The sequence below is a fragment of the Gavia stellata genome, chromosome 2 (assembly GCF_030936135.1).
Source record: "Gavia stellata isolate bGavSte3 chromosome 2, bGavSte3.hap2, whole genome shotgun sequence".
Lineage (NCBI taxonomy): Eukaryota > Metazoa > Chordata > Aves > Gaviiformes > Gaviidae > Gavia > Gavia stellata.
In genome coordinates this window covers 51,205,273-51,230,670 of record NC_082595.1, presented here as the reverse complement: position 1 = coordinate 51,230,670, position 25,398 = coordinate 51,205,273, and the positions used below count along the sequence as shown (strand labels likewise).

Below are 25,398 nucleotides of genomic sequence, written 5' to 3'. Positions count from 1 at the left end.
CAAGAAAGCAAACCAAAAACACACACTACTTTTTCTTAAAGATAAGCTGTAGAGGGGGTGGCTTCCACATGAGCAACATACTTGCTGTGAACATTCCATTTTTTTTTTTTTAAATGGCATATATCACTAATCAATCCAAACATTCAAATTTAAAATAATGAAACTGAAAATAAGACAGTAAAAAAACTAATCACACTGTATCGCTGTATAAAAATAAACTTCTAAACAATGTCTGATTTCACTACTGCTTTAATAATAGCTTTTTGCCTGAAAACAAGTAGTTGAAAATTAAAATTCTACTTTTTTCAAAACCAAAAGTGTATGGGATATGTTTTGTGACTGGGTCATTTCCATGATATTATATTAAACAATACTTTAGAGAAATGGCTTAACTACAGCTTTCACTTAGATGTTATCTCACAGTACTGTTATTACCTGTCACATGTGTTGCCCTTGCTAAAGTTAAGATCAAAGCCCTGTTGAGTTCTTCTGATTCTGCTGAAAGAACCGTTTTGGGATCACTGAGGAATCGCGTAAACTGTGGTTGGACTTCCGAGCTGCCCAAAGCTGTGATTAGCCTTAGAGCAGTACTCTCAACACTGAAAGAAGGAAACAGTCCAGTTAGCAAATAATGCTTACACTGCTGCTTCTAAGATTCTGAAAATACCTATTTTTCCTCCATTTTCTGCTTCAAGTAATACAAAAACATTTGTTTTGAAAGTGACATTCTTAACCTTTTAGAAAAGTTTGCTTTTTCCACGTTTAATAAATTTGTTACCAACTATAAGTACTTTATTTTCAAATAAAGCTCTCAAATGTTGATTTAGTGAAAATTCCAGGTGCAGAGCCGCCGAAAAAGAGCCTCAAGTGTCTCCAATTTAGACACCCCCCCTTTTGTTATCTTTTGAACATCTTCGTCTAAACAAGGATACATAAATATATGCAAAATATATTTTTTTGCATAATAACGGAATAAAAAGGCATGAATAATGCATGCGAAGTTTCAAAGCTAACTATTACCCTGAAGCAGACAGCACTAAATTGTCCTTATTAAAGAAATGAGGAAGTACTACTTTTGATTAAAAGCACTTCATTTTCCAGTGCTCTAGTAGGAAGCGCTTTTCACACCAGGTAGTTTGAAGTAATTTAAGAGACTTCTGTAACATTGTGTCTTTGAAATGCCAAAGCCGTAGGTTAGTTTACTCCAACCTAGTTGCATGCAGTGCTTATCAGAAGTGACTGATTAACATCCATATTTCACAGACTAAGATGACAAAACAAGATTTAGGTGAATAAAAAGAGCAAGATCTTGATTTTAAGGAGAAACTTGTCTTCACTTGTTCTCTTTATTCTTGATAAAGGATAAGCAACTGAGCAATCTGCATTGGGACTAAGAAGTTACTGTGTAATTAGACTTCCTTGATACGAACTGATAATAATGAGGTTGCTCTGTCTCCCTCACATACACCCACAAGAAGTGTTCTACTCTAAGAGTAAATGGACACTCTTTTCCCCAACTTTTCTACAACAAACCCCAGGTTCTACACAGAAACTGAATCTCATACCCTTCCACTTTTTAAAACAGTTAAGTTAAACTCAAAGCTTTTCCCTAGAATTAGCTGCGTATCAACTCTGGAGCTTCTTTAACCAGCTTTCCCATCTTTCTTGTATTCAAATTAGCCATTGTTTTATGCATGATTTATGCTGACGCACACCATACAATGGAAGCAACACTTCCTTCTCCACTCAAGTTCATGTACAGCCACCACAGCTTTGTGTCAACTCTTTTACAGCTGCAGGATGAATCAGATTATTTCTCTGATCTGACTGAAAATTAACTTTGCTAAAGAATTAAGTGGAACCAGCTTAACTCTCGTAATGGAATTAAACATCCTGCACAGGAGTAAGCAAGCACAGTCCCGCTGGCAGACAAGCCAATCACCGTGACTACAAGCAGCAGGCATTGCCCTTTATCTCCAGTGCAAGCTCAACAGTTGCCCAAAACTTCCTGACATGACAGTTCTGGTGCGCATTACTGTGTTTTGACCTGTGACACTGCTGCCATGTCTGTGCAAGCGGCTGCCTCATGCAACTCTGCTGAGTACTACTGCTAACATCTAACTGTGTTTCTGAAACGTGACCTGCTGAGGTACCACAAAACAATTTAGCCTCAGAACTAAGACTGGGAAATACTCATGTCCCATTTAAAACATAGTTGTCACACAGCTTTCGACATGTGATGAAGGAGGAATCTGAGATTATGGTTAAACATGGTAACCATCACTCACCACAGATGAAGCTGGTTCTGATTAGTCTGTGGCACAGCAGCCAAGGAATGAAGATGGCTGAGCAGCTGGACTCTGTAATGAGGCTGGATGTGATGCATCCGATAGCTAAACATTTCTAGCAGAGTGTGCAAAATTCCCCATGCGTGAGATTTGAACACTGTTGGCAGGAGCTGACCTTATGAAAAAGAGTTTGTAGAGTAAGTTTTCCAAATGATTACACTTCAAAATACAACTACAGAGTACCTTGTGGATAGACGATTATATTTAGCTGCAAGTCAGATATTTGATTTGAAAATTTTATTACCTCCAAAGAGTGCATGCGCAAGCGCTGTCTGAAGATGCTGTAAAAGTGCAGAGCTCAATAATTTTTTGAATGAATATATAGAGCAGACATGCAAATTATTTTAACGAGTGCAATTAAATGCCATTTGCATCTAATTTAACTTTGCTTACAATTTTCCATTTAGAATATTTTTGCACAACAGTGTAACTAGGAAGGTCATGACCATACAAGTGATGGCATAAAGGGACAGCAGCACACGCACCTGAAATTTACTGCAGCTCTAGGATAAACTATTTTAATATAAAATAAATTGTAATAGTTATATGTGTATTCAAAATGCCGCATCATTATATTTTCATTTTTACTATTGTCTCCAGTTGCCATTAAAAGAAAATGGTACTGAACAAAAAGGAAGGGGGGGGAAAAAAAAAGTTTTCTTTCTTACTGATAAAGCCTTTGATGCCCAAGGACTCTATTTCCATATAAACCAACAGGCGACTATAGGTTTCCACAAGAGCAGGAGCCAAGGCCAGACTAGATTTTGCATGAGCCAACTTAATTACCCTTGTAGCTATGCTATGAATCAGACTGAGGAAAGAGAGAAAGTATTTTTCAATCAACAACAAGGACTTAAAAGTTACAAAATTTATTAAGTAAATCAGCAGATCTATACATGACATGTTCAGACACAGAAAAGCTTTCCCAATGATAATTTGTTATAGGCTACAAAAAAAAAAAAGGTAGCTGCATACTGTACCTCATTTTGGCATGAACTGTGAGTGAGTCCAAAAGGTTCATTGGCAATGGGGTAATAGACCCTGATGCCATGCAATTAGTCCCTGGAAGAGGTATCCTCATGTTGCCATTTCCATAAATAGTCTCTACTAGTACACCCATTGGCAAAGTGAAACACTCTGAATTGGTTGAATAAGCATTGCACAGCAAGGCAATCTTGTAGTCATTCATCTGTAAGCTTTTATTTCTTAAACTCTGTTGCAAAAACCTGCGTGCCAAAGAGATTAAACATTAAGCAGAAAGAAACAAGCAGAAGAATACACATGCATTCCAGGATTACAGCCACAATAACCCCAGTCAAAAATCCATTGTAAAATAGTAGAAAAAACAAAATATTTATTAATTGCACCACATCAAAATGACTACATCTTATGCCACAGTTCCACTGTGTTATGATTTTCCTGTATCAGATAAACACCTCAGGGAAAAAAAATACACTTTAAAAATCACCTTTCCAGACAAAACTTAACACAATGTACTGCTTATCCACACTTTCCAAACCACAGCATAAGAAAACAAAATAGTCAATTTGCTTTCAGATTCTCCATCAGTAAAAAAGATTTATTAATCTGAGATGTAACATATTATTTCCATTAGCTGTATAGTATCAGCATTTCACTTTTGATTAAATATTTTGACTTTGAGCTCTTTCTTAGTCCTGCTTCATTCCTTTGATAATCCTTATACAGTATCCCACCACACAATACATTCTGAATACAGACTTGGAGCTTCCTATTCCATTATGTCTAGAGACAAATCAAAACATAACAAAACCCCCAAAACTCACTCATGGTGAAGTTTAAGAGAATGAGGAATAGGAATCTGTAACTTGGAGTTGTCACTATGGGCCTTCCGATTCAGATGAATCCAAATACAGGTCATTGCAAAAGCATGAGTTGACTGGGGTTTGTTAATATCAGGTACAGGAATACACTAAAGAAAGAACACATGAATGTGACATACTTCATGTATTAATATACAGAAAACCAACTTAGATAACCAGCATTCACAAGGTCAAGTTTTTCTTTTTCTGACTTGCAACACCATAAGGAACATTTTAAAGAACAGATTTTACCCTCATCTGTGTAAGCAATTTTAAATCAAGAGCTGTGAAGAGACCTGGACCTCAGTAATTACTCTGAAGAAAAAACCCAAACCAAATACTCTAAGACCTCAGCAAATGGATGTTCATGCTTAGAATATACAAATTCAAGACATATATAGTTTAAAAGCATATACTTTTACTCTCAGCCTCCCACTTACACATTATTCAGAAATCAGTTATGGTATGTGCTTCCATAGTAGGTACTCAGTGGTTCACCAATATTTTTTTGAAAAATCTAATTTGTCTAGCATCACCACTACAATTAAAGATTAATACACTTCCTATGAAAAGGAACAGATACACCCCAAAATTCAAAAGGTTTTGGCTACAGACTCAGGTATATTACTGCCATTGGAAAAGACACTCTGGCTCTCTCCTTTTGCCAACATCTGCGTTTCTTTCCCTTTGGTACAGTTACTACTGCACAAGCACCACTGATAGCACAAGTGAGACAGCAGCAACACATAATCAAGGGGAGCATAAGACAGATTCTCTTAAGAGCAGCAGCCATAGATAACATTAAAACTGCTTGTGAAATTGAATCCTCAGAAATGCCCTAGTCCTACAAACACTTTAAACAAGTGTAACTCAGAGCCCATCACTACAGTTAAAGTAAACAGTCCCATCACTCTTCCCATATTTTATGCTGACAAAAGCAATTGTGAGCTCATGAAACTAATTGTACTGAAGAATTTCTGTGGGTCAAAATTAATTTAAGGGGGGGAAAAATTGCTATGTATCAGTTTGGTACACCATGCATTCCTATTAACATATCTACTGACTCAAAATAGAAAGCACTATGATAAGAGCAAGCAATCAGGATTTCATGCTGACAATGCTGTCATGGTAGAAATTTAAGAACTTCCCCTAACTCACCCTTCCGCAGGAACCTTCATTCTAGAGGAATGTACAAGCGTGACTAGGATTTGATTTACTACCGCAGGATGAATTTTAAGTAACCATTAATACAAAACAAATTTGAAGTGTCTTTTTCAGTTCTTTGGACTTGAAAGTGTCTCTCAGTGTATTATTCTGTTACAGCCCAGATGTAACAATGAAATTCCATAACATTATTCCTTAATAGTATCCTCAGTGCTTTAACAAACTCCTCAAAACCTTAATCAAACCAAAGTCAAGGAAGAGATGATTAACGGAAGTCTTTTTTGCCCCTAAAAACACTGCACAAATGCAGTTACTGGAAAAACATATCTATGAAATCCTGAAAATTTTAACTTCATTATGAAACATCTCTCTCTAGGTATGCAGCACACTGCTGTAACAGTGACTCAAGAATGACAGTAATATTGACATATGTGAAGGTCTCAGGTTGAATTAAAAATAAAAGTTTTACTTTCAGAGAGAAGACTTACTTCTTTCTCAGGATACAGGAGGTCAAAAAGCTTCATAACCGGGAGGAAGTCAGCCAGTGCATTCTTCTGGATGCTGCCAGAGATGAACTGGAGTAGCACCCACATCAGATGGTCTCTTCCTTTAATGAGACCACGGCCTGCCAACTGTCAAAAACACTCGGTAACAGAGAAATACTGCATGCAGAATAAAAATCACTGCAAAGATTCCTATAAAAGCAGAAGGGCAGACTAAAACAGTTCCAGCAGATATTACTGGGAATTTTATAGCAGGACTTAGGCAGAAACATACATAGTGTTTTCAGAAAGACAGCAAACAGATACATTAGTTGCAACGCAGAAACAGACTGGTAGGATTTAAAATGTATTTAGCTCTTGAGGATCACTGTTCAGAAAAATTAGCAACTCTTAAATATTGGACTTAAACTGTCAGCCCTGTAGCCAAGTATAGTATTGCCACTGCTAGCAGCAGGCCACAGGTTTTATATTAACTCTATCTATAAAGGAAGTCTCTGAACCAGAACAGCTTGGGCTCACTTCATCTGGACCTGTCTGGATGTTTTATTTTTTTGTTACTTAACTTCTTTATCTGTAACAGCAATTCTCTAATAACCAGTACTCTTCTCTTAATCTCTACTCTTATCTAGTTTGCTTTAGTTTTAGATAAGGTTTGTGCAATTGTGTTGTATAGTGCCTATTGTTTCAATGGTTCATTAACATTAAAGGAATGCAACGCTGGTAAAACTAATTTCAGGGATATCAAAGAGAGCAGAGAACTAGAATCCATCAGAAGTAAAACATAACATACACAGTAAATTTTGATGTAACAGGTAACTGTGGACAAATGAAGATGGAGCAATGTGTAGTGCATCTTAGAAACTGTATCTAAATAGCCACAAGCTAATTCTACAGTGGGGAGAAAGAACACACCTTTCCTACCATTGACACCATACTTTCTCTCAGCAAAGAGCTCAGGATGTTGCTGACTTACTGTAACACCTCCTCTCCTTTCTTACGGAGCACTGGCACCACCACCCTTAGAATTCAGAGAGGCACTAAGCACCAGAGAAAAGGGTAACTACTAGAAAGTATATCAATTTTAACAGAATTATCATTACGAAGTAATAACAACTTTGGACTGTGATTGCCAATATCAATGTAATTGGACAAACGATCTTTGATTAGATTGATTAGACAAACTAAGTTCTTGCATCCATTTACATGGCATGTTTCTCTAGCTCACAAAATGAAGAGGGTGTTCGCTCTGTTTGAAGCTTGGTTGTAAACTGGATGTAACAGCACAGTACTCAGATCTTCTGAATTATGCCAGTTTATCTCCTTATTCTAGTTACTAGCACATTTTGAATCCAAATACAATACAACATCCTGTAACTGAATACACTGGAAACAGACCTAGCTCACAGCGACATAACTTGAGAATTTGACTTATTTCTACACAACGATCAAAAATTTAATTCTTACACATAAGGTACTTCTTGCAGGGGTGAGTGATTTTTTTTTTTTAAACTTGTTTTGTTTTGTTCTTAAAATCTCTCTTACCAAGTGGGAGTGATACAAACAATTTACCTTTTGATGGAGTGACAGGACCATATGAGGGAAACTTGCAAACTGAAAGAGCACAAAGAAAATGAGCTGGCTGGAGAGATGCTGCCACAGAAGCTGACTGGTTCCACCATCATCAAACTTCTCTTCAGTCTCAGACCGTTCCATGGCATACACCACAAGATCCACCAGCTGGTCCTCCAGCACAGGGCAGCGCTGCTTGTGCTGTAAGGCAGAGATCAGATACAGTATTCCAAAAGCCTTGCCGTTAACTTCAGAACTTGTACAGTTGCTGTTACAGTACAGTATTTTGACAAAAGGCTGGGAAGCATGAAATGAAGTCTGAACTTAAGGATAAGCCAGTGTATTAAAGCTGCACTATGTTACAGGTCACGATGATTTTTACATTTTACAATACATTACATAATTCCCTACTCCGTTCCAAAACACATATCATCAATGCACAAATAACATCTGGGATGTTTAATTTAATAAATTAATGCAGAATGTTATTTCTCTGATCTTGCAATCATGGAAAACAAACATAGTGAGGGTTCTTTTGTTTGTTTTGGGTTTTTTTTTGCTGTTGTGGGTTTTTTTCTTCCCTCTTTTCTCCTTTAAAGTCCATTCCAAAAGTAGGGATCATATCAATTATACCACCAAACCCAGAGGAAACATCCCAATACACGATATAGGTGTTCAATGATGATTCTCTTTTTCACTCTCATTTTTGGGCTCACCTACAACCTACAACTAGCAGCAGAACTAACACCTGGTTAATACTCCTGTAATTAGGTGCTGTCCCACAGACACAGAACCACCTGGTACAAGACAAGATCAAGAAGATTTGAAAATTAATCTGATAGAAGTGGTATGTTCTACATATTGTGACTAGAACAGAAATTATGTATCATACTGATGAGCTCTTTAGATGTCAGATTTAGACTGACACAATCTCCACAGTGAGCTATGCAAACACAGGAATCATTTAAAATACACACCTTCCCTGATGAATTTTAACAATGATCAAGTAAGGAATGCATTATATATTCAGATACATATGTTAGTACTGATGTATATAAAGCAGGCCCACTACCAGTGGTTTGGAACTCAGATTATAAATCTTCAATTTAAGACCATCAAGGATAATGTCACATATCATAAGTTCTTTAGTGCAACAACCTTTTATTATCCTGCATTCATATAGTTATACTGGTACAAAGTACTATTACTAAGGACAAAAAGCTGTGTGGAATTTAACCTATTTCAGACAGTGCTAGCACTTTGGAAATAATCTAACCTCTGTTTCTTTCATTACAATCTCTATTCAGGAATGGTCGTCTTTTTTTTTTTTTTTTTTAAACACCTGATGCCTGTAACATAATGCAGCCTTAAAGAAAACTTTATTACTTTAATGATACAAAAGAAAAGGAACTGAGCTGCTCAAACACTAATCATGAAAATGCAGTATCCCTTTCTAGAGGCAAAAAGGTGCATGTATAAAAGTTTAAAAAGATTGCCCAAATACTCATAAAACATTTTAGGGATGCCTTAGATGAGTTCTTTGACTTACTAGCCAGGCAGCCTAAAAACCCCTTTTAATTAATAGAGAAAGAAATAATAAAAGGAAAGAGAGATGCTGAAAGGAGATGCTTGTTCTACCTTCATCGATGGTACTCTTTTGCCATGAAAAAAAAAAAGATATTCTCTCCAATTAAATATAAAATGCAAGAATGGGAAAAGTTGACAAAATATAGTGAACAGCATCCCCTGTTGCATGCTCTTCGCCAGCTCAAAACTGCAGAAAGCTACAAGTCTAGCTGTGCTTTCCTGAAGCATGCTTAACACAAACCTCTAACTAAAACAGAAAGCATCATTTGTTTCACCTTCTCTTCCAGTACGCAATGCCATTATCAAGGATCAACCATGTTACAGGTTTACAGAGAGCAGTATTAATACCACCGGTCGAGAATACTTTGGGTTTTTTGCAGTTCCGTTTTTTCCCCCTCCCAAAGCAACTCATTATGAAGCAGAGCAGGGTGCAACAGACAACACTACAGACTAGTTTATAATCCAGCATGCAAAACTACTACGTACAGGGCTTGAAATTTAATAGTTTGCTAAGCACTGGGTTAAAGCCTAATCATGTTAGGCTACATTAATTTAGAATAAAGTTATTCAAAGAATACAACAGGAAAATATTACTGTTAAAAAGAAAGCCAGAATTTCCAGTAGGAATTTTCACTATTCTGAATAAATCTAAGATTGGGAAAAGTTTAGGAGCCAGGAAATTAAAAAAATAAATTCACTCTTTTATTCTGAAAATCATACTCTTATTGCTTTAAAAATAATTTTCAGTAAGAAATACAGCAGTACTTCAGATTCTATGTTCATTAATTTAATTTTCTGGCTTTTTTTTTTTCTGTATTTTCAGTGAATACACATTTTTGCACAAATTTTGTATCTATAGTTTTGGAGGACTCAAATAAAATATTGTGCTGCATAAGAATTTGCAGGATTGGGGCCTTGTTTTATTAATTACTCATCACTGAAAGAACATCTCAGTATATACTGAGATGAATAAAAATATAGGTGAGAGCTGATTTTCCTCACAAATAAGTAGGAATTCATGCTTTGGTATGGCTTAAACAAAACAAAAACAAAAAACCAAACCAAACAATGTTTTGGATTATATATGGAAAAATATAGCATTCAAAACCACTATGCTTTTATCCTAAAGAGAACATTACTCAATTTTTTGTAATTTGGTTATATAAATACATATTCTCCATTTTTCCCTGAAAAGAGTATTTAAAGATCTGACAAATATATCATCTCATTGAAAACATTATTAAAACATGAAGAAATACAGGGGGGAAAAAAGCACTACAATGATAACTTGATACTAAAACTTCTCTCGAGACCAGCCTTCTGCTGGACTCATGGTACTTTTTTGGGGGGATCAAAGCTTGAATTGGTTTTGGAGGTTTTTTTTCAGTTGGCTGGAGTTTGTGGGGGGGTGGGGGGTGTGTGACACAGGTAGAGTTAAAAGTGTTCCCTAAAAGAAAAATATTGTAAGAAGTCAGTAAGGCTAGCTGCAACCTATTATAGTTTTCAAATATTTTAAACGAACAACATTTAGCTCAAAAATATTTAACAAGTATCTACACTTAAGAAATGGATTCAGAAGACCAAACCTCAGAGCCCAAGATCCCTGCAAGAGTAAATGATGTCTCCAGAAGGCCAATTCAAAACGTGTAAGTTAAATGCCTGAAGGAGTAAATACAAGACAGAACTACACCCCCCTCTCACTTCCATTTTCGAAAACTGTATGCTACCAAGACACAAAACCTTAAAGCTTGTTGCTTATATTATGCCTGATACTACTTCTACCAAGTTCAGTGAGCATTCTCAAATTTTCCTCATTAAAAAATGGAGTAAGTTTCAACAAGGAAGATGCACTGAAGTGTTCTCAACACATACTCTTACAATCAGAAATATATAAAAAATAATCACACCCCTTAATTTAAGTACTTTGCCACGTTAACACTAATAATATTGGATAGTAAGTTCCCAGCATCAACGTACAATATTTTAAAAATAAAAGGAAAAGGAAAGTCCATTTTTTAATATTGCATTATGTCATTCCTTTCACTTAATGATTCTGCTTACACAATGCATGGACATACATGAAATGAACAACATCCTCCCCAAGCAAACTATCTTGGTTTGTAGCTAGGAGAGAATATACAACTACACATTCACCTGAACAGAGTATGGCATAGATAATTTCCTACTCAAAGCTGCAGATCACCACTGCTGGTTTAAAAGGTGACCAGCTAAATATACTATTTAAAGAGCAAAATCATTAATACAATAGCTGCTAATTAAAAGTTTGTATAAACAAGAGAAACAAGACACCCGAAAATTACCTCCTCTTGCAAATATTCCCCAACCCAGAGAAATCAAAGTTTAACAAAGTTTTTCATTGTATAGAGGACTGCAATACAATCTTGACTGCAATTATGCAAGCAAAAAAGGCATTTTATTAGTCATGCAAGTATGTACATACAAGGAAGGTAAAGATATAAACCAGAATGTTCAAAGTGACTTCATGTCTTTAAGACATTACTAAAGCTCGATCTGAAGAACCAACTATAGGATCCCTAAACTGAATCTTAATTTGGCATCAGTGTATTAAGACACTTTGAATTGTTAAACATTTTCCAAAAACCAGATTGTTACATACCTCAACAAACTACTTAAAAGATAATTAAGTATTGGGAGTACCACCCCAGCTAACAGCAGAATATAAACTGACACAGAATCACAAAATCATTTAGGTTGGAAAAGACCCTTAAGGTCATCAAGTCCAACCATAGACAATAACATGTATGATAAAATACAATTTAAATCTCTACTTCCTATAGACCAGTTCAAATAGGTATAAAACAAAAGGTACTGTCCCACACAGAAGTATACAGTAGCAAAAAATAAACCCCCCAAATTCCGAAAGAAGGAACATTTTGAAGTCTGCATTATTACATCTGGACTTAAAGCCATATACTTGATAAAGGTATTAGAAAACCTCATCCCACAACAAAACTTAGAATCCCGAAAGGAACATATGAATGTATAAACATATCAAATATTACTTTCGTTTTTCTCTCTCCAAGATTAACAGGACAGCTGGATTTGTACTTTCTTGGTTTCAGTGAACAGTTTTCTACCACAGATGATCTGCTTAGTTAAGACTGAACCAGAAAATGTCATTGTTCATCTTCAAGAATATTTGAGAACTAGGACAAATTTGGCTGAACCATACCTAGTTTGTGATGCCAAAAGATTCAAATGAAGGCTCCAATCCTGCAACTGGATCTGTGTAAATAGTTGATAGGGCATGCAAGCAGCTTCACATAAATAATTAATGATCATAAATAAATAATGATCATTGCTTTGATGTGTTTTCTGTATTTATTTTGAAACAAAATTGGCACTATCTGCATTTCTAAGTGTCTTCTATTATACTGACAATTCATTTATGCAGGCTAGTTCAGTTCTAATAATAAAATAAAAAATCATCAACCGTTTTACTGAAAAAATTGATACAGTTACACAACTTCTGAAAAGCGTGCTACTATTTTTTGCCAGGAGGCTACATTAACAAATTCAACTGTAACATGAAGTTCATTTGTACCTAAAAGCAAACAAAATTTTAATGTTTTCCACAGTTTTAGACAGAGTACATTAATGTTTAAATGGAACATTATTTCCTGTTCTATACCACTAAGCCACCCTACTCTATATTTATATTTTTAATTCACAAATTTTCAACAGCCCAAACACCTTTATGCTGATGTAACTGTAGTAGCACAGCTATAGTTCATGTTCTGTCAGCATTTCCTTTATAAGCAACGTTCTTCAAGTTTGTTCCTTGGCCATAGAAATTCACGCCAGGTTGAAACTTTTGTGTAGGAATTCCTATACCAGCAAACAAATTTTAAGAAGTGTAGTTCAATATATTTCATTACTTCATTTAAATTTTCTTTGATTACTTTTAGAGGACAGTAGAGTAGGAGTTAAAACCCAGCATTTTTAACATCAATGTTTTCTGACCTGAAGGCACAGACCACTCATAGTTAGAAGAATAAAATGGGTTTAAGATATTTTTTTATCTGGATCTTGTATTATTTACCAGCTACAAGATGCATAGAGGATTTATTAACTGAATGTAGACACAGAAATAGACACAGAATACAAATACTACTCATTTCAACACTAAACCTAGCAGCTCATTTCCAAGGTTTAACATTTCAGCTGCCTTAAGTCTCAAATACAAGAGATTGTCATATACAACACAGAGTACTGTTTGTCAAGATGTAGGAATCATTCAAAAACATTGCCCTAATCCAAAAAGAGCACTGGTGTATTTCACTTACAATGGGAAATATACACAAGGTTTCAGGATCATGTAAATTTTATAGTCAAGTTACAAATCTGAAAAAAGTTTCTTAAATGGAAACACTGACACAACCTTCACTATAGTATTGCAAACAGCAACGCTATTTTATAAATCTTAAACAACGTTTTTTAAAGTAGGTGTGGAATTGATTATTGTAGCAAGGGATCAACTGTAAATATAATACCCATAATTTCAAATTTCAAGCAGAAGTCCACTTGGTTGATTTGCTCAGGCATTTATTTATTTATTTAAACAAGTAGTCAAATTTTAAGGAACTACTTTTCACATGGTATTCTGCACTACCTTTCTTTCACCTAGCTTGGAGAATATTATAATTGCCTGTTGGGAAGTTTGTTACAGAGGCTTCCTAATGATAAGAAAATTCCACTAGTAAAGCTTTTTTTTTTTTTGCCTTTTTTGTTTTTTAAAAAACAATGATTTATTTACAGCTTTATAATTTTACAGTCAAGTGCAGTGGATGTTTTTCCACCTGCATAAGGAAAGAAATTTTGAACTAAGAATCTCTCCTCATCTGAAAATTCCAGCAGACAAAGCAAAAGCTCTTATGACTGGTAAGGGAAATGGTAGCAGTCCACTCCAACCAAAATTTTAGGACCAAAGGACCACTGACTGTCAGCTTCATGCTACATCTCTCATATCTCTAGAGATTTGTAGTGACAATTTGCCCTTGACTAATGGTCCTGCCAATTTCAAGCCCTGACTGTACATGTATTCTCTAACTGGAATCAGTGGCTACGAAGCGGCCAGCGTATCGTTAGTCACAATACAACAGTAAGGTTGTGAACATACCTGAGCAATGTTCAAGGTCTAGAGCATTGGAGGATGGGCAGGACAAGACAGGACAGAACAAAAATAAAGGAAGAAAAAAAGAAAAGACAAAACAGTGACTATGAGGCCAGCCTCAAGGATCCCCAAGTCAGACTAAGCCCCCCCATTCCAAGGTAGAAAAAGAAAAAATGTAACAGAACAAAACCCAGCTTTTCACTATTCTAGTACCATAACATGCCAATATAACAGAGTACAACAATGCTTTAAAAACTAATGAACCATAACCATTTTTATTGTTTGAGCTAGCAGTTTTCTACTGTCTGTCAAAGGTGTACTTGAGGCTGGCCTTATAGGAAAAAAAAGCAATGCAAAAAAAAAATCATATTTTAAATCTCTACTTTTCAATTTAACATTCGTAAAGCAATATACAAATGATAAGAACAACAGTGTCCAATTAACCTAATACAATCTCATAAAAAAATAAAAATAAAAAAATAAAAATAAAAAATTCACTCTCTGGACCTAAACTGTTTTGCTTAGTTAGCTATAGCAAAGAAAAGAGAAAAAGAATAGTGCAGATTCTATGCAGAATTAAATCACGTGTTACAGCATAGTACAGTACCTGCTTATTCAGACCTAGCATATTGCAGACCATATCCCTTGAATACGGTTGTTCCAGCACATATCTCAACAAAGCAGTCTGTGGCTCAAACAGATCCTTTAAAAAAAAAAAAAAATCACATACAAACATATATTGCCTCAAGATTATGTTTAATATTGAGTTTACGTTTAACTGAGTTAAACAATGTAAGAATGAATATTTAATTTATGCAGATATGTATTATCTGGCAAATCTTTTTGCTCTCTGATACCCAAAAGAAAGGAGGAAATAATCACAGCTCTTGAGAAGTGACAGATTTTACGGGGACCAAGTAGAATAACATTCTTCATCCAGTAAAAGGATGGCACACTTTTTGAAACAGCCCTGAAATACTGGAAGACTATCAAGAACTCAAAGGAAGCCAGGTAAGACAACTGAGGAAGCACATGACCAAGATCCATAAAAATCATGAGTAGCATGAAGAAAGGAGATATGGAACAACTGCTCACTGTATCTTCCAATAGCTGAATCACTTTAAAGAAAAACGTTATCTGAAGCTAGGTTCAAAACAAACAGAAGGAGCTGATTCCTCCTGCAACATGAAGTTGAAATGCGGAACTCCTTGTTAAAGGGATGTTGTGGATGCTAAAAGTTTACACGAGCTCAAGAGGAGACTGAACAAGTATCTGGAAGAGGAAGGTTTACCAAATATATAGAAAGCAAATCTGTCTCAGGAAACACCCAAAATTACAATGGCTGTAGAGTGTGAGCACAATATATTTCATTAGATATACTATCTCTATATCCTTCCTTAGACACCTAGGATATGGGGAATGGGATGCTGGACAACATTGGTTTTTGTCCTGATCCTTTACAGTTTTTAAATTCTTTCAGTACACCACTATTTCACACACAGAGTTTTAAGTTTAAATAAGCTATCTTATATTTAAGCTTGAATTGTAAAATTATCCTTCCTATGGACTAACAAAGAGCACAGAAAAGAAGAAATTACCTTCCCATTCTCTTTCATCTCCCCACTGCTAAACTAATTTTCCAATCAATTCTCTGCTCTCTTTTGCTGTCTCACAGGCACACACCCACAAAGCACTTTAAACATCTCATGTTCTTCAGCATCCTGGGCAGCAGTTATACCATACACTGCTTTAAAGGTCCTCCACATATAGCTTGAAATCATTGAAATATGTAACACAGTGAAAACATCTACATCTTCAATATTAGCCTACCTGGAACAATTGGATATTCACTGTTGAAATTATTTTTTCCCCCTAATGACATAAAAGCTTCATACTTATTGAATATAACATGTTTAAGAAGCTTAATAAGGCATACCTTATCATATGGTAAGAGACCTTTCAAAGGAAAACGAAGGGTTGTAGGATCCAGCTTCCATGAGTTACACATGGCACCTGAGTTATTTACCACAGGAAGAAGACTACAGCGACCTACATGCAATGAAACATTATAAATTCTAAAACAGTGAAACTGGCCTATTGTTTAATCATTCTGATGCAAAAACTGGCCTCAGCCACTTTTATGATCTCCTTAAATTTCCACTGTTTAAAGCTTTTTACTATAGGATTGCTTCATGCTGATTTTATTTTTCTAACTAATTTTCAAGTAATAAAATATCTAAGGAGTAAAATGTCCATTTTTTCAGATTAGGTACCCCCAAAATATAAGTATTTGCAAATATTAATCCAAAAGTGCCCTTTTAGGTTACCAGAAGACTGTTCCATTGCTATTGCTTGACCTAGGGATTTAATTTTGGTACACTGACCCCCTCCACAAATAAAATGGTATTTCTAATCTTAAGTATATAATCTAGTCTTTCGATTTCCCTTCATTCACCTTGTAAAACAAACTGTGGGCAGGATTCTGTTCATTAAACTAGTCAAATACAAGCATCTGTACTCCAATTACAGTCAATGGAGATCTAGTTAATTCAGTCAGTGTAGGCCAATGTGATTCATTCAGCTCATCACAGATGAAGAGTTTTTTGTAGGGTAAATGTAGACTTGTTAATCAGTGTAGATTAGACACCTGGGATTTATTTCAGTTGCTTAAACACAGGCATCTGAACTGAGCCCCTAGTGCACCTGTATATCAGCATCTAAATTTAGATGCCTCAACTTTGATCTAAATCTCACTGTCAGCTCAAATTCCATGACTTCTATTGTCCCGACTGGCCATGTTACTAACAGTTAAAACAAGAAGGAAGTAAATATTTCTTTCTCCACTTCAACCATATCTATACAGGTCATTTATGCATACAAGACTTGCAAAAATTTGTGTGTGATCCCTGTGAGTCATATGCATAAAAGCTATGCCATACTTTCAATAGAAGAGTAACTACATGCTTCTGAAATGCAAGATGCTTTAGAGCACTACAGATGGATTTACATTCTTAATGTCTGCACTGAAGAATGTCAGTTGCAATAAACCTTGCTGTTATTAAGATACTTAATTCTCAAAGCAAACAGAAAACATTTTTATCTTTTTGAAGAAAAACGCAACAGGCATCACAATTAAAAAACAGCCACATTTTAATTTTCAGATTTCTAGCAATAAACGAAGGTGAGTTTTTCTTTCACAGAATAGGACAGCCAGTACTCATCTGAGCTAGGAAATGTTCACACAGAAGCCTGCAACAATAGGGATAAGGCTGAGCAGCTACAAAAGCTCCAACGAAAACTGAAGTCAGAAAACACTCCATGACTAGCATACCAGTGGATCTGTATTAACTCAAAATCCTTGAGCGTAGAAAACCTATGGTTTTCTTAATGTCTACTGTAGTTAGAAACTATACGGCTGTGTAACCAGTAGTACACTTCCAATACCAGCTTGTAGCAAAAAATTGTTTGATCTCATCAATACAAATTTTCCCCTTCGAAGCAAAAACTGAAGTGAAGCAAGTCCGAGAACAAACACAAGAGTAAAGACACCACATGAAACATAAGCTCTGAATCATTTTGCTTAGATGAATATATGCCCCAAAAGCTTATAAGAAATAAAATAGTTCAAAATAAATTGATATATTTTAAGGTCATTCATTAATTCATTCTCTTACCACAAATGGAATTTATTCTTGCTGTAGGTCTGAAGGTATCCACAAAATCCGATACTAAATTACCTAGTAACTGGGTGAGAAGAGGAGAAAAAAGTTAAGACTTTAAGTTGCAGACACTGATAAGGACTATTTAAAACTTAAAAACAGTTTGCACACTTTAATAAAATACACAGGAAACTACTAAAATATCTAGCTTCCTATACATTTTGACAAGTCAGAAAAATCATCCAGAACCTAAAACCACAAAAGGAAAAATATGACTTTATAAAGAAGGGGCAGGAAGCACTCTTCTCAGTTTGCACTTCAATGAGAGTTTATATAATAACTATTTCTCCTATGCCTATTATATTATTTCAGTGCATACTATTTAGTAACAGATGATTTAAGAGAAGCTTTAGAACTTCTGTTCATAACAAATCTCTGTCTGCCTCTGGATAACAATTCCACAAAGACAAAGGACCTCGATTAGTACACTCTAGATTAAATCTTGTCTCAAAAGAAGTCAGTTACAGTTTTCCCATTAATTCAAGGGAGTCGGGATTTTATCCTTTTCCTGATGCCTAGTTATTTTAACAGCATACAAAATTAAAAACTGGATCAACATTACTTTTTTTTTTGAAACAGTGACCACTTTCATCATACCAGAGCCCCAATTATTTTTGCATAACTGAATTCAAACAGAAAGAAAATACTGGTCAGCTATTTAAAGTGGTTTTTCTTATCTTGAAGCCACAGAAAAAGCACAATCTGGTAGGTAAGCATGACCTGCATTTCCAAACGTATTCAACAAAACCAACTCAGTGCATCAACAGTTTCGAACATCAGGCCATAGGTCAAAACCATGTCATCAATTTCACCCAAGAACACAGGGACCTGCTGCTGTAATCACATCAAGCCTGTATCTTAATTTACATGCCTAAACACAGAGCTTACTGTTGAACAGAAGATCCAAAATCTTCATTTAAATTTTATTTTTAAAAAAATAAAAGTAATTTTGTTTTGTGTGGAACAAAACTCCAGATTACATTATTTGATATCGTATCATTACCCAATGGGGAAGTTTTCCTTCAGGATATAGTTTTCTGATTTCTGTAACTGCAAAGTAGGCAGGTAACAAGCATGCATTTCTTTCCAAAATGTAGGCTACCACCTATAAATAAAAAAATACATCAGTGAAAAAGACTTTGGATAAGGTAAACAAAGGTGTACTCTGTCTACTAGTCTGAGGCAGCCCACAAAAACAGATGTAAGAATTAAAATTCTTTTTCTTAAGTTGTATTCTGATAGTACTACATTAGTTTAAAACCTGTTTTTAATTGTACAAGTGTAAGTTAGACTGTATAAGCCTAAGTAAAACTATGCCTCTATGTCTGCCTACAAACTATTGAAAACAATTACTATTTTTATCCACCAAGGAAAAAAAATAAAGAAGTTATTCTCAATATTATATCTCATACATCTTACCTTAGGCAAGTCAAACACTGGGCCTGACTCTGCTGTTAGGGATTTCAGTGCTTATCTACAATATCCCCCAAAAGCTCTTTGTTTACTGTATAAAATGCAACTACAGAAAAGAATTAGAACACAAAGAGTAAGTCTTTGCTGTTGAACTGTACCAACTCTCAAAGAGAGCCATCCTAGCTATTAGAAAGCCATTAATGACAAAAGAATGAGGCCTATCTTCCTGTATAGTTATAACATAAAATTCAGATAGTTACCTCTCTTGCTGCTAAAAGCTGCTGTACAACAGCTGAGCTCACAGTGTTTGGAATTGTTAACATTTTCTCTAGGATCACTTTCAGCAGATCACGCACACCCTAAAAGAAAGCACACAAAATTAATGTTCCCAGATATTCTTTATTTCTGGCAAAAAGATTACACAATCAATATGGTCAGACAATATTTTGACAGGCAAATTCGCTGTTTGTTACTAAATGTCAGAAGACAGACTGCTACTGAGAACATGAATACTAATTACATTAAACTCTTCATGGAACTTCTCAGTGTTAGGATACCCTAAGAGAAAGTAACTGCTGAAATTTTGGTGTGTATCCAGAGACATCCAACCTACAATGGCTTGCGCAGATTGACCAAAGCACAATGTTGCATTTTATGTTTTTTGCTCTAACACGCTCACCAATGCTGGTGAGCTGGTTCTCTGCAAGAGATGCATGGTTTCCTACTCCTTCTGTTAGAGTAGTACCCTGCCAAAGACACAGCTTTCAGGACCTTTTTTCTATGTAGCAACAGGGGACAGAGCAGATGCGAGAACTTCAGCCTTAATGCTTGATAGTATTACTTTTCTGTGTGTACCACTTCTGCAATTGCATTAGGGTTATTTAGCTTGTAACTGAAAGAGGGATGGAAGAGGACTGTGTAATAGAGAAAAGGGTAAGAGGAGTTACATTGTCCATACAGAATCATCTATTAAGGTAAAGCTCAAATATGAAAAAGCATTAAAAATTATCTCACTGAATTATTTTTTTTCTTTCATAATCAAAGCAGACTTTGAGATGCTGGATGTCTCCGACACAGAATCATAAAAACAAAGCCAGAAAATAACGTGTCTTATCACGAAGAAAGTAACGGGGGGAAGATACCTTGTAGTCTACACCTCCAATAATCTTCCGGACCAATTTAAATGTTAATGCCCACAATTGTGTCCTTTCCCATTCAAGCGTATCTGAGTTTATCAGAGATTCACAAACCATCCTAGCAGGAGGAGACAACGCAAGAATGAATGACAGATAATAAGCACGTGCTCTCCAGCAATAATTTTACAATGACATCGTAAAATACCCTCCAATATTACAACTTCCATGTATCCTATTGATCAATTCATCCCAACATAGCTTACCTGGGTGGCAAAAGTCCAGTTTCTACTGCCATTGCTAAACAGTCATAAAGAAAAGAAATTCTTTTAGGACTATGTTGGCTATGAATGAATCTTACAATCCACTGGACGCATTGCTCATGGGATTCCTGAAAAAGCAGTAGAGGGGGAAAAAGAATGTATTTACAGGTAGTGAAACAAACTGTAAAATTCTTATAGTATCCTATCATGAAGAAATGAAACTAACAGAAGAACAAGATTATAAATGGTAGAAGTTGTCCATTTGTACAACATACAGCTTTCCCTACAAGTCTTTTGATCTTATTTTGAAAAAGTCCAGTTGTCCAACAGAAGTTGTTCAGTTGTCCAGTACTGGAAACACCTCCTAGCTGAAGCATTGATTTTTATAGTCAACTTTGTTTTTCACACAGAAGTTAGGAAAGAATAGAATACAATAGAACTGTTCTATATTTTTCTTTCCTTTTCACAGTTATAATCAAATTCAGTGAAAACAAAGATGACCAGGTCTCCAATTACGGAAGAGTGCCTAAAGGTATCTAACTTTTGGAAGGTAATTTTTGAATATAAACATATATTTTCTTTTTTTTTTTTCCTTACTTATTCACTTCTACCAGAAACCCTGTAACAAACTACCTTTTTTGGTTTATTTCTTTACTGTTACACTTCCATTTGCTTATCTTTATTTGCACTGCACACCAACCTCTGCTGAACAACTACATAATCTTATGAACGTCAAAACTAATCTTTTTTCTTGCAAAGTCTTCCTATATTCTTTACTGCGCCATATCTGAAGCCAGATTCTGAATGACTGGACACAGACCTTATAGCTTAAGTGTTTGTCTACTAGACAAGGTTTCACTGTATTAAAAAAAGTATATAAAGTACACATAAGCAACAAATTAAATGTTAACCTGGGAAAGACTGCTCCAGAACTGTCTAAAAGCGCCCAGGCAGCTGATCAGTTTGGTTCTCTCATCTTCAGGAGTGTCCATAAACATACTAATGAAAGTAAGAACATTAGTTATTAGCAGTACCCAATGAAAGAGCACAAGTAGAAAAATACATGTATACAGAAAGTCTTGCACATTACACTCACCCAGGAAAAGCTTCTTCAATTACTTCTGTTTTCTGTAAGAAAAAAACCCCGAGTGAGCTATTGTGAAAAGGTTTTCTATCAGTATCACACCACAAGGATGAAGCACAAAAGAGTAACAGTCGTACTGTTGTGGGACTGTATCAGAGACAGATGTATTTCTTCTGCTATGTTAGACTCTTTCAAAGTTGAGATTCCTTTGTTTTCTTATAAACGTATAAACAACATATCTTGTGGATCCAGATTACGGCTCTTCGTTTTGTTTGTTTGATTTTTTTTCTAAATACCTAGAGATTAATTTACTTTCCAAAGTTGGAGAAATTGTTTGATTCTGTTATTACAGCTCTTTTTTCATACTTTGAAAAACTCAGTATTTTTTAATCCCATTAAGTTTTTTTCCCACTTATGTTCCATGACACTCAGTTACACGAATCAATTATATACAGTTACTTTCCCATCTGAGTTTAGCTCCCTTGCTTTTTAAATTCCATTGAATGATTATATGGTCTTATACTAGGTGAAAGACTAGATAAGAATATCCAACTTATCTCCCCTAAAACTTCTGTTTTTCCTTTTTTTTTTTTTTAAACTCCATTTTACTCAAAGGCTTCTACATCATTACTCTAATACATCAGCAAAGAGGTTCTGGAAAATTCTATCCTACAACTTTTTTTAATTTCTATAACAATTTCATATTATACTCAGATGTGATATGTAACTGACGACTATGTATTTTCATTTTTATATTGTAGAAATAAGAGTGTGTAATCAAATAATCTTTCTGGTGATCCTTTTCAATCATACAGCCTAGAACTGCCTGTCACTGCTACTCATAGCTTTCTCAAGAAGCAAAAGAGAAACTGATACTCATCCGTTCTGCAGAGAAACAGGTAAGTTTCGCTGCTGTCACTGCTGCTATTACCAACTCGGTGGAAAGTACCAACTTGCTATTTTCTCGGCTTCAAAAATGCAATGAAATTTTGTTAAGACCTTTTTTTTTGTTACATAAAAATTTTAGGCAAATAACATTGCTCACAAACAGGCAATGTGACAACACAGCCAAATCACAATGTTAAACACGTGAAAACATAATCTGAATGACAGTGCCAAAATGAGAAATCAACCGGGTATAGGCAATTAATATGCTACAAGCAACTTAACACCATTCAAAGAAAAGTACAGTGTGCATTTTATAATGCAAACTTAAAACAGAAAGAAAAACCCAACCTTCCCACTACTGAAATTCATCATATGGACATAATTTTCAAATACACTTCTCTGTGAGACCTACATAGTCTTTCCCGTTCAGACAGTTCGACCAGCCTCTTCTCTCTGTAACGTCAAGTCAGGCTCCTGTTCAGGACCTTATCAACTACTGTCACCGCAGTGTTTCATACCATGAAGTGCTCATTCATTTGTGCTCTACAAAACCATGACACAATGACCCAATGACTTCGGGGCACAAAGAGAAAGTCCTGTTTAACTAATTTGATATCCTTCTATGATAAGGTCACTGGCATAGTGAATGAAGGGAAGGCAGGATGTTGTTTTTCTGGATTTTAGTTAGGCTTTTTACACTGTCCCTCACAGCATCCTTCTGGACAAGCTGTCCACCTGTGGGATGAGTGGGATCACTGTGCACTGGGTGAAGAACTGGCTGAAGGGCAGAGCTCAAAGGGTTGTAGTGAATGGGGCTACATCTTGCTGGCAACCGGTCACCAGCAGTGTTCCTCTGGGTTCAATTCCAGTCCTGTTCAATATATTTATCAATGATCTGGATGAAGGAGTTGAATGTGACATTATCAAGTTTGCTGATGACACCAAACTGGGAGGTGCTGTTGACTCTTTGGAGGGACAAGAGGCCCTGCAGAGGGATCTAGACAGACTGGGGCATTGGGCTATGATTAATGGGATGAAATTTAACAAGTTGAAATGCCAGATTCTGCACCTAGGATGAAGTTATGCCAGGCACAAGGGAGAGGAGCAGCTGGAGAGCAGCCCTGCAGAAAGGGGTCTGGGGGTGCTGGTCAGCAGCAGGCTCAATATGGCAGCCGAGAGGGCAAACCGCATCTTGGGGTGCATCAAACACAGTGTAACCAGCCGGTCAGAGGAGGTGATTATCCTGCTGTATTCAGAGCTGGTGTGGCCTCACCTTGAATACTGTGTGCAGTTCTGGGCCCCATAATTTAAGAAGAATGCAAAGGTTCTTCAATGTGTCCAGGGGAGGGCAACAAAGCTGGTGAAAGGGCTGGAAGGAATATCCTGTCAGGAGCGACTAAGGACTTCGGGCTTGTCTAGTTTGGAGAAAAGGAGGCTCAGGTGCGACCTCATTGCGCTCTATAGCTTCCTGAGAAGGGGAAATGAAGAGAGAGGTGCTGATCTCTTCTTTTTGGGATGCAGTGACAGAATGCGTGGGAATGGTTCAAAGCTGTGCCAGGGGAGGTTTATGCTGGACATAAGGAAGCATTTCTTTACCAAGGGGGTGATCAAACACTGGAACAGGCTTCCTAGAGAGGCGGTCGATGCCCCAAGCCTGTCAGTGTTTAAGAGACATTTGGACAATGCCCTTAACAACATGCTTTAACTTTTGGTCAGCTCTGAATTGGTCAAGCAACTGGCCTTGTTGTAGGTCCCTTCCAACTGAAATAGTCCTACTCTATTCTAATGATCTACCGAACTGTGTTTCGTTTTGCAGGTACCATTGTGTGGGGGTATTTCCATGATTCACTCACGCCACTCTGTTGGCTGAAGAAAAATGTCTCCTCAAAACATTCATCTTCTCATAGTCTCCTTTGAAATGCCTCCTTAAACTGTTTATTCTACAGTGAACTCAGCACACTATAAATTGGTTTTGGGCAAGCAATCTACCTCCCTCTGTTTTATGCCCAGTCCTACTCTGCGTCAGCTTCCTTATAAAAACCCAGCAGAGGGAGGATTTCAGCTCTGAGAAACCATCTCCCCTCCACTGACCTCCTGAGCACAGCTCGCGATGGGCCCGCCGGTGGTAACAGCACGGACTACCGCCGAGGAGGACGGCGGTGTTCCACATCCCCGGCTTTTCAACGCACAAAATGCGCCAGGAAAACAGAAAACCTCTTTCTCCCCTGTTTGATCTTCTGCAGGATGCGCCACACACACACCCCGCCCCACCTCCCCCACACACGCCCGCGGGGGGAGCGCGGCGGGCCCCAGGGCCCCGGACAAGGCCTGGGCCCGGACCGGCCTGCTCACAACGCTCCCCCCCCCGCTCCGGCGGCGGCGCTCCGGGGACGGACTCACCACCACCTCCTCGAAGATGCTCTGTAACTGCGTCTCCATAGGCACCATGGGGATCGCCATGGTGCCGGGCGACGCCCCACAGCCGAGCAGCGGCCCCCGCGGGGCCCTCTCTCTGGCGGAGACGGCGCCGCGGTACCCCCTCTCCCGCCGGAAGCTCCGTCCCTGATCCCGCCCCCCCGGAAGCGACTGCTCTGCCCGGCCGTTCCGGCGGCCATGGCGTTCCGGGGGGCGCCGCCAGCCTCTCCCTGCCCGGTCCGGGGGCCGGCGGCAACGGGCCGTGCCTCTGCCCCTCTCCCCGCCACTGACGGCCCGGGCGCGCTACCTACGGGGG

General features: G+C 37.0%; 1 protein-coding gene across 7 annotated transcripts in view; it reads right to left on the bottom strand.

The window, feature by feature from the left end:
- MED23 (mediator complex subunit 23) overlaps positions 1-25,182 on the bottom strand; it is a 40,491-nt gene extending 15,309 nt beyond the window's left edge. For 3 of the 7 annotated variants that reach the window (XM_059835466.1, XM_059835467.1, XM_059835469.1), the window contains exons 1-17: positions 25,068-25,106; positions 21,792-21,823; positions 21,607-21,694; positions 20,699-20,823; positions 20,442-20,553; positions 19,560-19,658; positions 18,890-18,991; positions 17,842-17,911; positions 16,104-16,216; positions 14,775-14,870; positions 7,426-7,626; positions 5,842-5,985; positions 4,154-4,299; positions 3,329-3,574; positions 3,017-3,159; positions 2,289-2,463; positions 436-599 (exon numbers count right to left, since the gene is read on the bottom strand). In XM_059835466.1, coding sequence (XP_059691449.1) covers positions 436-599; positions 2,289-2,463; positions 3,017-3,159; positions 3,329-3,574; positions 4,154-4,299; positions 5,842-5,985; positions 7,426-7,626; positions 14,775-14,870; positions 16,104-16,216; positions 17,842-17,911; positions 18,890-18,991; positions 19,560-19,658; positions 20,442-20,553; positions 20,699-20,823; positions 21,607-21,694; positions 21,792-21,823; positions 25,068-25,106 — 2,095 coding nt within the window. Of the gene's footprint in view, positions 1-435; positions 600-2,288; positions 2,464-3,016; positions 3,160-3,328; positions 3,575-4,153; positions 4,300-5,841; positions 5,986-7,425; positions 7,627-14,173; positions 14,192-14,774; positions 14,871-16,103; positions 16,217-17,841; positions 17,912-18,889; positions 18,992-19,559; positions 19,659-20,441; positions 20,554-20,698; positions 20,824-21,606; positions 21,695-21,791; positions 21,824-25,067 lie in introns of all 7 variants that reach the window. The other 4 variants (XM_059835463.1, XM_059835465.1, XM_059835464.1 and 1 more) reach the window with 4 other exon arrangements.
- Between the last annotated feature and the right edge of the window lie 216 nt (positions 25,183-25,398).